The 15,873-nt window shown below is 37.5% G+C and overlaps 1 protein-coding gene across 3 annotated transcripts in view; it reads left to right on the top strand.

Moving 5' to 3' along the window:
* TSHR (thyroid stimulating hormone receptor) overlaps positions 1-15,873 on the top strand; it is a 62,533-nt gene that overhangs the window by 26,803 nt on the left and 19,857 nt on the right. For 2 of the 3 annotated variants that reach the window (XM_009646635.2, XM_009646634.2), the window contains 4 exons: positions 9,605-9,679; positions 10,902-10,976; positions 13,565-13,642; positions 14,648-14,716. In XM_009646635.2, the coding sequence (XP_009644930.1) occupies positions 9,605-9,679; positions 10,902-10,976; positions 13,565-13,642; positions 14,648-14,716 (297 nt within the window). Of the gene's footprint in view, positions 1-2,699; positions 2,775-9,604; positions 9,680-10,901; positions 10,977-13,564; positions 13,643-14,647; positions 14,717-15,873 lie in introns of all 3 variants that reach the window. The other variant, XM_009646633.2, reaches the window with a different exon arrangement.

Here is a 15,873-nt window from a genome sequence, read left to right as displayed (position 1 = left end):
TGCTTTATTATGTTTCATTATCCAGAGCCCAAAGGTTTTTGGAGGCACTCTGAACACTTGAAGTAAATGTTTACGTACCATTAATACACGTTTCTGTTTAACATTCCTGTCTCAGAGGAGATTTTGAATGAGTTTATGTGGGTTTTGGGTGTTTATCTAGATGACACTAAAGCAAATAAAACTACTCATTCCCCTGTCATCAATGATGATGTGGTTTAATTAATATACACAAATACATCTGCTTATGAAGCAGGAGAGTGGAGGTCAACATGCGAAGAAAATAAGACGTTTCCCTCCCACTTTGGTCCCACAGCTGAAAGATATAAAATTGTAACTCATCAGCTCCGAGCCAGGCAGTATAGTAAAAATGTGACCTGCGGCATGGTGGGAAGGGATGTGGGGGCTGCAAGGGTGAAGGAGGGGAGGAGGAATCCCCATTGCTGCTCTTCTGCCTCTTCTCATATGTGAGAGAAAAGCGCTTGCCTGCCTGATGTAGGGTGACCCATTTTGATCATGGAGCACACAAAAAGTACTCTCTAATTCCTAGTCCCAGCATGAGGACGCAATGTTTCCTCATTATCCATTTTTAATTTCACTTTCTGTCAAGCTGATTTATATATAGTTGTTTGCTATATAGAACAACTTTTTTTTTTTTTAATGTGTCATTGATATAACCTATCTTTTGGTATGTTAAAATATAGGCTCTGTTAAAATGAAATAATTAATTTTCTATTAAGACTGAAACTCCTATTTCCTGGGGAACAGACATTTATTGCTGCCAGGAAAACAAAATTAAAGCATCTCACATAAACTTCTAACTCTGCAGTACTCAATCACAGAGGTACAGACTGGAAATACTTTATTGTATTCCTCTGTATTATCTTCTTTCCTTTTGGAAGAGGCAAATAGCTTTGTAAAAGCAATACTACTGTAGAAAGAAAATCTGTTGGTCATATAATCTCTACTAGTTACTTTTCTGCTATCTTTTCAAACACTGTTGAATACATCTCCTAAGCAACCAATAAAACAAATCTCATGTTAGAAGAGTTAAAATTAGTTCAGGTAATATGCCTTTAGCTCTAGTCAGGAGAGGACATAAATTCCCTTGGAACAGTTAGTGGTATTAGTCGTCTGCTGGTTGTTAGAGCATGTGCTGGTCACAAAGTATTCTTTCCAATTTTTTAAAACATTTTAAATATTTTTTAATAGCCATTGAAAGAAATAAAGATTTATCTTCTTTGAAATTTCCACAAAAAGTAAAAATCTGTTCGATAATTTGTTGTATTAAAAAGCCCTCCTGGGTTAAATAATTGTATTTTAATTTGCTATTTATTATTATTACTTAATTATTATTATTACTCTTAATACTGTCATTGGAAAAAAATGAAAAAATGTTAAAAATCATCCCTGTTTTTTTTAAGGAACACAGCCCAATTAGAGTTGATGTAAAATACCAGTTGGATATTTTTTAAACTAAGTGTGATACTAGGTCTTTGCAAGTCTACTGATTAAAAAGGAGGAAAGGCCTATGATACAGTCTCTTCATTTTTATATTCTATTTTATTTTGACACCTAAAATTGACGACTTAAGACTCTTCTAGTCAATTTAATTTGGAGCATTTAAAATAATGATCTAGTTGCTCAGGGTATGTGTAACCATGCAAAATATTAAAAAGTGAGTCATTAACTTTGATCAAGAGTATCAAAACATATTAGATATTTTAATAATAATAAAAAATATAAAGAGTACACAAGGCATTCCAATTATTTTCAAAGTTCTATAGATTAGAAATATGATATAAGATATGATTAGAAAAGTAAATAAAATACAGGAATACATAAATGCTATCCCAGCAGTAACAGATTTTAAAACTAAGATGTTTTGAAAGACAGAGTAAGATAATAGCAGTAAGTCAGTTACTCTGAAAATCTGCAATAAACAGTTTTACTGCAACTTTATTCACACTTCAAAGCCTTTAACAGTAGTTCCAGTATTATCATCCTCCTAACAATGGTGAAGAAACCCTGTAGAGCTATTGTACTGGTAGTACAAACATGGCTCAGTCCAAACTGAGTGCAAATAAATTATTCTTAAGCTTGCTATCTGGTCTTGCTTCTGAGTCACATTACTCCTCACATCCTTTACAACGTTCGGTGTATGGCTAGAGTTTCTCTCTAAATTCATATTAGAGCACATTTCTTTTGTTCAGCAGTATCAAAGCATTGGTTGCCCTGATGATCTCTTTCTCTCTAGTGAAATTGCAACAGTTGTTGCAGTGATGGCCCAAGGACCATCTTTGTTTCTTTCCTTATTTTTAGTTCTTCGATACAGAGAAATATGCCAATTTACCCAAAGGCTAGAACCCCTTAGAGAACTTCAAGGTGATCTTAAGTAAGGAAAAGGAAAGAGATATCATTCTGAAATGTGAAATATGGATGTTTGCTTCTGCTGTTTAATAGCACTGTTGTGGGGTTTTTTTGCTTTAACTGTATTCTGCAGTATAGTGTGCATCTAAGGCATCAGTCAAAATCATAATCCTGTTAAAAGTTCCTCCCTCAGACACTGTCCACATGTCTGGTTGTGTCATGGCATTTGGGTGAGAAAAAGAATGACAGGAAAAATGAAGCAGCATGATGGGCACTAGCCATGGCTTGCCAAGGTCTGAGACTTGTTTCTTTTTCTGTTTGCTGGTGTTTAGTTACATCTCCATAGATGAAACGCTGCAGAGTTTGGAGGCCCATTCCTTCAACAGTTTAAGCAAAGTCACTCATATGTAAGTACTGTCATTAAATAAATGAATACAGCAATAAAATAAATTGGGAATGTGTGGAAATAACATATATGTTGATATTTGAGTTGTCATTCTTGCCTCCTTTGTAGCTAAATATTCCTTTCCTCATTTCCTTTCTCCATAATGTGGCAGTTCCCTTTCTCTTCTGTATCCTCCCATAGAAGTGTAAGAAAGTGTAGTGAAAAATATGTGGGACTACATTAAGAGCTTGATGGCAAGTTGAAATAAACTGGCAACTAAGAATTACTTCTGTTAAATTACTGAAGATAAGTGTAAAACAGTAATATAAGCACCAGAAATAAAATCAGAAGGGTCAAAGCACAGAGCAAAATGGCACTAGCTGGAGAGATGAGGAATAATAACTAATCATTCTGGAATTGCACTAGTAAAATGAATAGTGGTTATCTGGTTATTAAATGGAACGGGATTGTTATGGACAAAGGCTTCTGGGAAGTGTTTTTATACCTTTTTGTTCCAACCAGTCCTCACCAAATTATGCACTAGGGCAGTTTAAAAGTGGTGGGATACCTGCATCCAGGGAGTTCCTGTCATTCAGCAATGCCCTGTCAAAATGAGAAGGTAATGTATTGAATAGAGCTTCACAGGATCCATCCTGCATCTGGTACTCCTCTGTGTTTCCATTACTGATCTGAATGAGGGAATTGAAAGTGTGCCAGTGTTGTAAAGCTCAGATGAGTTGCATTTTGGCATATTGCAGAGAAGATTTGTGTTTGCAGAGGTTCCATGGGAGAGCATTGCGGTTATCACGGATCCAGAAAACATTGTCAGAGAGGAAAGACTTTTGTGTCCAGAAAGAAAACATGCCAGAGGCAGATATATCTTTTAAGGTTGCTGCAAAGGGTAAAAGCTACAACCCATTTTCCACACTGATGTTTGACAAAGCAAAAGTAATAATAACCTTAAATTAGATTAGGCAAGATTCATGTTAGACTCTAGTAAATCTTTTCATATGGCTGGCTTAAGTGAACACTGTAATTGTTTTCCTGGGGAGATTGTCCCTATCATTGAAGGCCTTTAAGGCTGTGTAATCAGAAATTCCATAGGTCTGTTTAATCTTCACTCAGAGAAAGAGATTGAACTAGATGATCTCTTAACACTGCTCTATTTTCTATATTTTTTTTCCTTTTACTTTACACAGTGTGAAACAGAAAGGTTAATAAAAATAGAGGAAATAATATCATTACTGTTACTGTAGATAGAGAGCAATTAATGCTGGAAAGTGGAAGTGCCTCCCTTAAGAGCACCTGACAAGCAGAGCTAGAAGTAGAGTCCAGAATCCCGAGACCTAGTTCAGTCCAATAACATCCTCCCATAATATTCCTGAAAGAGTTTCAAAGGAAGGCTTTGGTGTGATAACAGTACTTAACTTTGGTTATAATGCCATTCCTTCTTCTGTAGATGGTTTTTCCAGGCCTGTTGTCTTCATGTTCTCTCCTCCTCTTCCACAGTTGTTTTGTCTTTAGGATTTCTTGTTTAACAGAAATGAGAAATTAACGTAACATTTACTGGCAGCACATTTTATAAGCAATGAAAAAAGCGTTTGGCACTACGCACCACAAATTCCTCATGTGGTACTTGTTTGTAGTTCACCTTATTAGAAGTTAAAGATAAAATGCTTATGGGCCATCGCATTTCATTGCCAGATTCTTCGACACAATATGCAGTGTAGTATCTTGTCTGCTTTAAATTATATGGATATAAAGGCTTCTTGAGGATGGCTTGAGGAAAAGGAGCTAGCTGGCTAGATAGCTGTTTTCTATTGTTTCTGTATTAGATTCAAACTAGAAAAATCTCCCTCAGGATCTTATTTCATAACAGAAAATTGATCTCCTTCAAAGGGTAATGAAATGTAAGCCTTTGAATATAAAGAACTCTTCCACAAAATGCAGACTTTCAAACATGTGACTAGTTTGAAGGGGTGGTGGCTGAAGCTCTGGTGTTGCCAGTGCCTCCCAAGGCACTCATTCCTGTGATGTGCTCTGTAGTACTGCCTAATTTGCATTACTTTCTGCTACCTAAAGTGTTGGCGAGGAGTATGAGCAGAAGCCTTTCTCTTGTCCTCTTCCAGTCTCTGACGACTCCCAAAGTACATTTATATTCCTGCCTGGGAGGACAGCCAGTGCCCCTTGCCGTAAACATGCCTCTGTCATGGCTTTCCCTAAGGCAGGCCAGAGCACACCAGCGAGGTCCAAAATCGCCGCATTATCACAACCATGCCAGATCCCAGGCCTGGATGTGCTGTCCATGACCGGAAAGCTGCAGACCAGGGCAGGAGTCAGCAGAGCTCACAGGCACCTACACTCAACATCACCTATGGCATAAGCTGCAGGGAGGGCACAGTGGGGAGGAGGTTTCCTGGTCTGCTCTACAACGGTATGTAAGTATGTAATGCGGGACCCCTTATATTTCTCACAGAGCACTACCAAAAAAGAAACTATACACAGACATACAAGATATAATTGTTTTTTTCTGCACAAGAGCCTAAAATACTACCCAGAACAAGGCACCAGAACTTTACTCACAAAAGCTATAGGCAAACCCCAAGTCTTTGCAGATAGCCCACGAAGAAAGGCTACCTCTACCACTCAAAAGTGCTTACCAGGTTTTTAAAATCTGTTTGGAAGTAAAACACATGTATTATTTAATCAGGGAATATGCAGGCATCTGGCAAATTAGGCAACTGCATATAAACTGTAAAAGAAAGCAATTTATAAATTTGAGCATTTTTCTGTATTGCTTCTGTAACTCCTCTGATTTGTTAATGCTTATCATTGTTGGGTTTGATTTACTTTCCAGAGAACAAAATTATTCAGGGATAATGTATATGTTGTACTATGCATTTGTTTGATGTTCTCCACTTCCATAGTATTTTCAAAGTATTATTGCTAAAAAAATACTGGGTAAAGATTATCATAGGGTATTTTAAAGGGGGTTGCAGTTATTCTAACAGTTTTGAAAAGAAGTCATGCCACAGAGTTTCATTTTCACAGGTTGTTTTTCATGGGCTTTTCATAAAGTGCAGTTTTATGTGAATAATCTTTTTACCCTGATTTAAATGTATACACACAGTTTAATTTTTAAAACATGTGGTTTTAAACAGAAGAACTTCTTAGGAGAAGGTTTAGTGTTTGTGGAAGGGAGGAACTAATTGCTTTGGCTTGAGCCAGGTGTCATGTGAATAGGCATCCTGTGTCCGTCACCATCCATGCCTGCCAAGCCTCTAAATGTGCTTCAGCTTTGATCCATTTTCTTCATCCTCATTCAGTTCTTGTGCCTCTGTCCTGACTTTCTGTTCCTTCCAGACCTCAGCTGTCTTTAAGCATAGGATATGTTTTTATGAACCTATGCCTGTCAAATGCTGAGCAACTTCTGCAAACTAAGGACACTGTTCACCTGTTGTATTTTAATGGGTCAGATCTCATTTTGATTGTAATTAATGGCAAAATTCCCACTCTATGAAAATCAGGGCCAAGGTTTTGTGGGTTTTTTCCCCAGTTGTGTTAAATTGGTTAAATGGTTTCTTGTTCCTTCTTTTTGTCTTTACCTTTTTTAAGTATGTCTGTGAGACAAACTTAACATGTTTACAATTTCAGAACTGTTTCTCCCATACAGTGGCATAAGTATTTATTTTTTCTATATATAGTTGTGAAAGTGTCTGATTAGCAATGTCTCTGTGTAGTTGTCTTACTAGTAGAGCTGCAGCTTGGTAACATTACACTAAATAAAAAGTTTTTGTAATTAGGTCGTTATTTCTTAGGAAAACATTCCTGTGGAAGGAACCCCAGAAAAATTCACTCTTTCTTTTCCCCTTCTCTGTGTCTCTGCTCACTCTCCTTTGATCTCTCCCTACTCCCTTCTCTGCCTCACTCCAAAAGCTCTCTCCTTTTATACAACCACATGAAAAGCCCTCTCAGCATTTGGGAGCAGGGCCAAAGGTTATGGTTCAAGTGGCTTGCCCTCGTATATGCAATGTCATTTGGAGAGCTGGTGGGGGACCACTCTCCATCTCTGCAGGGAGCTGCGGTGAGCTGGAGCCAAGAGCCAGGGCAGCTCCACCAGCCTCCGGGCCAGGGCTGTACTTCTCTTATTGAACAGCTCGTGGAACCAGGTCATGGGATACAGCGCTGCCAAAAGGAGAGGTGATTTGATGGAAATATCTGAGAAGCAACTGGAGAGGGAGACTGAAGATATTGGGGGGGACTGCTGTATACCTGCCGTGAATTTCAGGGCACTGGGACAAGTGCTGTGCAGAAAAATCTTAAAAGCTGCAGTCTGGGGGCAGTGCAAAGGCTTGACAGGCGCATGCAGATGAAATACCATGGATAATTTGGCTGTGAGGCGACAATAAAACATGGAAGTATATGTACAAGTGAAAGAAGCCAAGGAAGCTATAGGCAAAATAAGTCTAAGAAGGTAAAGAGGGGTTACAAGTTAATACAAGAAAAAAAAAAAAAGGTTGATTTGAAAACTTTTCTGTTTTCCTAGAGTTGCTTTTCAATGGAACCTTAACTTTCTAAACCAGCAGGTTTCAATTTTTTCAATTCACTGATTCAGAAAAGCAACTGATAAAAGTGCAAACACTGTCTAATGAATCTACCAATAATCAACTTGCTTTTTTCAGTTTTTTGGTGCCTTTGGAAGTAATCCTTACCCCACAGCCGTCTTTTGATTACAATTTGAAAATTACTATCATATAACATTTAGGCATCACTGAGTATATTACTCATGACTGAGTAATGTAAAAGAAATTGTGAAATCCAGTTTGTATATCACTATCCTGTTAACTGATGAGATCAGAACTATTCAAATGTCTTTTCTCCTTATGGGCTTGACTTCATAGGCTCCAGTATTGATGGAGCTATAGATATCCTTTAAATTTGTGATTTGGAGGGGGAGGGGTATTCCTTCCAGTACTCTGAGAGTAATGATGTTTGAGTGTGCAAAACAAGGACAGCAGCACAGTTCATGAATGGAACTGAATTTGAAGATCTTTTTCATGCATGTGAAATGAGAGGCCACATATCCAGCCAGTCAAGTGCAAGAGGCACATTTGGCTGGACTAGAAGTAGGGAAGATTGGATTTTTCTCCTGATTTTTTTCTTAAGCGTAGTATTCACTTTGGTCAAATAATGTTTCACCTTTTTATACCTCTCTCATCTTCTTTCTCATCTATTTTGACTAGAGAATTCTAGGCAACTGGCTGTCTGCTGTTGATTTCTGTAGTGCCTACCACAACGGGCCCTTTTCTTCCTTTTAGGCTTTAAGAAACCTCTGTAATGCTAAGTGTAGGATGAAATGCAAATATAAATACAGTGTATATTGAAGTATAATTCTTTCCTAATCCCAGCATTAGAAATCCAAGGAAACTGAACAGCAGGGACATAAACCTCTCCCTCGCGTTCAGTTGAATCACATTGATTTCCTCACTCACATTATTTAAGCTTTTCTCTGAATACTGTGCCAACTGTCTCATCTGGCAGTTTTAAATCTTTTATTCACAGATTGATTAGTTTTTCATTTGCCTTTGTTAAACAGTACATGCCCTCTCATGGCCCAGTTACTTAATAGATCAAAATCTGATTGAATCTCATTGCATTATTTTGTGCTTCCAATTTTAGTACCATCTGTAGATTTTGAATTCTTACTTTCAGTACCCTCATCCAAATAATTTATTCAGAATACTACAAATACCAACAAGCCAAAACCTGATGATCCATTTCCAGGCTGAAGGTTGATCAGAAGACTGTCTTTCCCTGGAATATGTGTGGTCCACAACAAAGAAATATCTAGCCAGGAAGCTCCTGAGTCCAGCATTTTAAATGTAGTCAGTGGTGGGAAAAACATGTCAGTTAAAGTTTATGGAGTGAATTCCACTCTTGTGAGTGTGATAGCTACATAACTAATAAAATAATTTGAGAGAAGAAAGAGATGGACACAGAGAAGATTTCTTTCAAATACAGAAACAGCACTGTTCAAAGTAGCTAACAGACATGAAGAGTATGTGAATACAGCACTGTAAGAGCAGCAGCATAGCTAGTAATTACTTCCATTTAACACACAAGTAAAAGGTAAATCCTTGCATCCCTGCAATGTTGGAGTAAACAGAGTAAAAACTGAAGACTTGAAAGGTGGCACAGAACTGTTTTGTCAGTACAACAGTACACACAGAGGTGCTGAAGTCTTGGTTCCTGAATCTACACACTGATTTATCTGCTCATGTTTTACATCTCTTTTCCCACTTTCATATCTCTGGCAACTTGGCTGGGTCGATTTTATCCTGTAGAAATTATTCCCGTGGCAGAGATATCCTTAAAGTCCAACTTCTTGATACTTATATTATTATTAAGACATAAAATAATAAGTTAAATATATGGTTGTAAATTGATAGGCTTATTACACATCATCAATGCTCAAAGTTTTGCTTAACTTTTCTTCTTTTTACTCAACTTTGCGGACACAGAACTCTCACCATGTTCAAAGTAGTAGCCATTACCACAGGCTATTGCTTTGATTTTAGGACTGTGCAGACAAAGGATCCATAATCAAATCTCAGGTGCTTCTTCCCCCCTTGCTTAAACTAGCCAGCCTCCAGGACTGCACCTACCCGGATCATAATTCATCACTGTAAGATGGCTCAGAAGGCATAGTGGTCTTGAGCTAGTGCTGGCCAGTATAAAAGCTCACTGCATGAATTAGGTCCCTGAAATGTCATTTTAACATTGCTGATTTCTTTTATGATAAGCAATTAAATATTAATGGTCAATGAGGTAATGTTCCTCCCTTTTTTGCAGTGAAATTCGAAATCTTAGAAACTTGGATTACATAGATCCAGATGCCTTTAAGAACCTCCCACTTTTGAAATACCTGTAAGTATTTAGCACCTTTAACAAGCTGGCACTTAAGCCTCACAGATGACTCTTGACACTACAGCAGTTTTGTTTCTTTGCATTTCATTTTTGGAACTGATGGCAATGTTTTTCTCTGTTGCTTTGTTTTAATGACAGAAAGCCAGCTAGTGTAGGGTTTGGAACTTTGACTGCTTTCGTGAGAAAGGAAAACATGTTCACAAATTCATTGGTAATTTTGCCATTCTTGCTATCCATTAAATGCCTGGAATACACTGATGTTTCCTTAGCAAAATTCCACAGCTAGTTTTCTTCTTATGCTAAGTGCTGTCTTACTGTATTTTTGTAGGGAATAGTGGGAAGAAGGGACAAAACACAAATATACACATCTTTTATATTTACTAGACTAAACATATAGGGGTTTATAGCATACCTGTCAGCTGAATTTGACATCTGATTTCATATGACTTCTATGGCAGAAAGAAATCCTGAAGAATTCTCTGTATTCCCATGAAGTTTCTAAAGAGCAGCACAGAGTAACCAAACCATGAAATTCCAAAATTATAGCTTCAGAGAGATGAGAAAGAGAATACCTTCTCTGATTTTCAAGTAATTTTTGGAAAACTCTAGAAAGGGCTGTCTGTGTGTGTCATGGGGGTAGCGATGAGGAGCAAAGATTTTTCCAGATTTTTCCTATAGATCTGAAAGCAATAAAAAGAAAGTAGCCAAAACAATTTCATTTCAGGAGAATAGTTTTTAAAATTGAAAACTGTATTTTATTATTTCCACTCTACAGGAGTTCATAAATAAGGGGCATTAACTGCATTCACATCTGAAGGCCGTTTCCCTTTTTAGAGCTATTTGAGCAGCTCTTAGCCTCAATGAAAGATAGAGGATTTGGGGGTTCAGACTATTGTCTGAAGCAGCCTTAATCTCTCAAGTGAATCCAAAGTTATAATTTTTTTTCTCCCTATCCACCTCAGGCTACTTCCCTCTGCTGATCTGCACAGTTGTCTTATTCTGTGTTCCCATTTTTTAGATTCTATAATTTATCATAAATCTGGTATTTTGATTTTTTAAATTGTTCTTGCATTATTATATTTTGGATAGTAGATTATAAATTAACTGATTGACAATAGAGAGGGTGAAATAACCATCCTGCACTGTTGAACACTTTAAATACATTGTTTGTTGTTATTCAGTAACGCAGTACATGTAATTCTTTGTTTCTTCTCTCTTTCAGTGGTATTTTTAATACTGGACTCAAAGCATTTCCAGACCTCACCAAAATCTACTCATCTGATGTGAACTTTTTACTGTAAGTTCCTGTCCTTGAAGCTAGTTAGAATACTGCCATCCTCAGATCCCAAGAAAACCTATAGTGAAGGTTTCTGTTTTGAAGAAAAATACCGAATAAGTCTGACAAAGCACTTTTCCTCAAGCTATATTTCAATGACCATTAGTACCAAAGCTGGAAAATGCCAGGTCACCTAGCGCTATACATTTGACCTGGATGAGAGACACAGACACAAAAGTGCATTTCTCTTGAATTAGCTAAAGCACATGATACACAACTTCTACAGGCCTTTTGCTTTTATTTTGCTTTTGTAATGGCTGTGCAATACCTGAATTAGTCTGAAGCCAGAATAATGTGACACACAGGACCTGATCTGACACACAGACTGCTGACATGAAGTCATCCTGTCAACATTCTTCTAACAAATTTGTGCTGGCATGATGAGCTCATATTGCACATTTTCTGATACTACTCTTCACTGAGCTCCTATGTTGTTGAAGCATAACCTCCATTGGCTATCTGTCTTCTTTCTTCTGACACCTGAGCACAAAAGACTCAAGAGCAGGAGAAATGGACAATCTTGAGAGCAATTGTTTATCATTACACCTTTAAAAAGCTCAGTGTTGGCTGAGCTCACGTTTTTAGGAAGATTTTGGTGAAGACTTATTTTATCCAAAATATGTTGCTTCATACAATTAATGTTTTAATAAAGAAAACAGAAAAAGAACTTAAAAAGCAAATCATCAAAGATGAGAAATGAAGTCAAACTTTTAAGTCACTAGACCAGAAGCACCTTGGTTTCATGACAGCCTTAGTAGTGAGGTCGCGTCAGGCTGGCACAGCATATCTTTAAGGAAGAGGGCTACCCATCTCTCTTCTGTCAGTCACCCTTTTTCATAGCAGTTGAATGAGATGCATGCTCTTTTAGATTGACAGCATAAGCTTTTATGAACACACACTTTGCCTAAATACCCTTGCCCAGACTTACTTGCAGAGTCATGTTTCAAGCACAAATCTATAGTCCCATTGAAGGACCAAAGCAGCAGGACTGACAATTGCCTACTTTTAAGCTAGACTTCCTCGGTAGGGCCATCTCTCATTAACTAAATTCCTCAGCTGGAAAGAATTTTCCTACTAGCAAGCTTTACTAATTTAGTTGGGTTTGCTCACATGAGGCACTCCTACATAACACTAAGAGCTTCTTTTCTCACACCTTAAATCCCATTTATTTTAACCAATTTAAAGATACCTCCTCCCCCCTCTTTTTAATATGGCTTGAAGCAAATTGCAGAACAATTTCTTGGAGGAGAATAGGAACACAAATGGGGGTGGGAGAGGGTATGTCTCCCACTATTATCCCTAAAGGTATATAAACAAAGAGTTCTGCTGTAAAAAAAGCAGGTGTTTCTTGGTATTCAGAAAGCAAAGATGACATCCATCTTTGTACCCTAACCTGCAATTTAAGTTCAAATTCCGGGTTGTAATCAAGCCAAGAGGGAAGAGCACCTCAGATGAAGACTTGCAGGCTGACATAAGGTAAAAGTATCCTGGTCACTACTTAGTCCTAGAAAGGAGTTAGTAATCTTGCATTGTAGCAGTGTTCAGCTGGAAGAGGCTTGGCGGCTGGATGGGCTAGGTAAAAGGCTATTAAAAATGGGAAGTATTATGCTAGAAGGTGACTTGCAAAGACATGGTTGATGGTCTACCCCAGGCATTGTTTCAGTGCTGCTAAGGTGCATTCTTAGTCAAGAATGGTCAGTCCCCACTGCATTTGTGGTCCAACAAAGGGAAGACGAACCTCAGAGCAAGGTAGAAATGCTGGTTGTTTTGCTAAAGACCCTTGACCTGTAGTGAATAATATCTTCCCTCTCAAGGATGTTCTGAGACTAGAGGTAAGATTTGAGTCTAACTCACGCTCCGTAACCTGGAGCTGCTGTTTGGCTTGGCTGTGGGCCTCAGAGGTTGAAACCTGAGCCAGACAGAGCTCTGAATGGGATACACCTACTTCTTAAGAACTATTGGGAAGTTCCTCAAAGACTGAAAGGGCTTTAGCTTATAGAATCTATCTATAACTTATAGAATTTTTGTCTGAAGATACACAGTATTTATTTAAGAAATGACAGTTAGTAAAACATTCATTTGGACAGGAGTTGAGAAGAATCATTGGCTTAGATCATAAAAAAATATTTCACTTGGGCTAGATGCAGTTCTGTAAAGTGAAATGCCTCTGTCCTGTCCCCCCCCACCAGAGCGGGGTCTCAGCTCTGAAGTCACTTGGGCTGGCTCAGTCAACACTGCAGCATTATTTACTTTACTAATTCTCTGGCTTATGAGACAAGGGACTGGTCTTTTGTTCTTAACCACTATAATGACACAGGTGGGCACACCTCAACAGGACTATACAACCCATCTACTTCACAAGCTCACTTCCTGATGCAGGAACATGCTCGATTCTTAATCATCCCACGTGTATCTTCTGGCCTTAGGTATAACTAAACAATTCTATACTTTTATTTGTTATCAAGGCAGAGAACGATTTATAATAAAACTGTTCTGGAGAAGCTCTGTTGGGCAGATGTTTGATTGTGATGTTTTGTCTCCTTTTTCAGTGAAATTGCAGATAATCCTTTCATGACTTCAGTGCCTGCAAATGCTTTCCATGGGCTTTGTAATGAATCTCTAACTCTGTAAGTTCTTCCAGTTTAAGTCACAAGGCAACTACCTCTCTAAACTGTATAGTAAAATGTTTAAAAAAAAAAAAATTCCTTTCCTATTCCCTAGTAGTTTGCAACAGAGAAACATCATAGACAGGTAGTACCCATAACTGCAGTTTGCATAAATCCTTTACTTTGAGAGTGATTAGAATCAGGCCTGCTGCTTTTCTTTAAACTGGCTTGACCAAAGTGGTTTTGCTTTTGTATGACTCGAATGCCAGTGAATGGTTTTATTGGAGAAAATCAAATGGACAAGTTTGCAGAGTTCTCCTTCTGTAAAGCTACAGCATGGTTAGAACTGTGTCTAAATTTTGCAACCTAAGTGGCACATACCATGAAAACTAATGGGTGGCAAATGTCACAAAACTCGTATTTGAAGGAAAATTGTTAAATAAAGTTCAGTTCTGCAAGTCATACTCAATGTGAGCCACAAGAAAGGGCTGAGTGGAGTGAAAAAGACTGTAATGAGTTATGAACTGAACTAGGGGGAAGAGCACTAGAATGCAAAAGAATAAATTGTAAAGAAATTCTGAAAAAAATCCTTTTGCTCTAAGGGAGCAAATGAATGAATTCTAAAAATTCAGGCAGGCCTGGTAGTAAAATCATACCTATTTTGCTACTTATTAGTTCCTTTAGAGCCTTCCTTAATCAGTCCTAGCCAAATTTTGTTTCCTTGTTTTCAGTGTGAGGGTGGGAAAGTTATAGCAAAGTGTTTTAGTCTAGTTCTGTCTTTGCTGTAAAAAGAAGTAAAAGATGGCATGCCTGCCACATCATATTCTTGATTCGGCTACACTCAAGAATGCTGCTGGGCATTTGTTTGACCTTGCACTATAGATGCTGTTTCTTCAAGAGATTAAAATTAACCCATCCATAAATGTGCTGTTGCCAAGAATAATGATACATAAGATGTTAGATATTCAGGTATTGAAGAAACCCAAAACACACTTTTCTTCTTTTTTTTTTTTTTTTTGCTTGCAGCAAGCTCTACAATAATGGTTTTACCAGCATCCAAGGCCATGCTTTTAATGGGACAAATCTGGATGCTATGTAAGTAGCAGATCATTCTCTTCTTTCAGGAAAAAATATATATAATAAATGCTCTATACTTGTTGGAAGCTCTCAAATACATATCTTATTCTAATTATTTTTAAGGAACAAAGAGAGGATATTAATTTCAGCCAGCAATAAAAATATGGGCTCTTAATGTCTTTTGCAGAGTGCTTTCATTTGGTATGTATATTTATAGCTCAGAAATAAAATCGTGGCAGGTAATTCCAGTGTGAATTTTGTTCTGGTTTGAAGCTACAATAAAATTTCTTTTGATCAGTAACATTTTAAGACAATTTGGAAGACAATTATGGTGTTTTACTTACAAGACAGTTTATTTTAGTAAGTGTAGCACTGATAATGGTAGCAGCCCTTTCACAGAAATCTCTTACCTGTAGAAAAGATAGTGTTGGAAGCAATTCAGGGGAACCAGTCACTTGTACTAGAAGTGAGATGGGCATCTCAAAAGCGTGAAGCAACCATTTCACTTTTCCCTTCACCTTCTTACTATAGTTTCTGGAAAACTAATTTAAAACTAAACTTAGCAAGTGACTATCCTTTTTACACCATACCCCAACTTATCTGCCTCAGCCATTTACACAGAACAAATCTCAATTCCAGAGGCTCTATTCACTTTGGCAGAGCTTACTCTGGTCCTGCAGAGGCTTGACTGAAGAGTCTGGCTAGCAATCTTATGAGTAAAGAGATTTCTTCATCATGAGCTCTTAAATTAACCAGAGACACATGAGGATAGATATGATTATTTTCAGTACTTTATTTTAGATCAATAGATTTCAAGAATTCTACAAAAGCATCCTTCACATGGTCTTAATCTTTCCAAACTGCCTTTTTTCCTTAACAGCTAACTAGATTTCTTAAATTTTGAAAAGGTTTACGTTAAACTAAATATCTAGGATAGGTCTTATTTTACTCACATTTACTTTGAACTTTCATTAGAGAAAGGAAGTTTTTCATGATGACATAGTGTTTGTACTAGTGCCCACAGAAATCAAAAGATTTAAAATATGGCACAATTAACCCGGTGTCTTGACTAAATCCCTCTAAGCTGTATATGCAATATTTAAAACCTTTCTAAGCTTTAGCCAATATATGAACTGTGTTGGCTCTTCCATTTCTTACATTTTGATGAAACACAG

Source organism: Egretta garzetta, unplaced genomic scaffold (genome assembly GCF_000687185.1).
Source record: "Egretta garzetta isolate BGI_Z169 unplaced genomic scaffold, ASM68718v1 scaffold79, whole genome shotgun sequence".
Lineage (NCBI taxonomy): Eukaryota > Metazoa > Chordata > Aves > Pelecaniformes > Ardeidae > Egretta > Egretta garzetta.
Note: the sequence above shows the minus strand (reverse complement) of the source record. Positions and strands in the feature narration are given on the sequence as shown.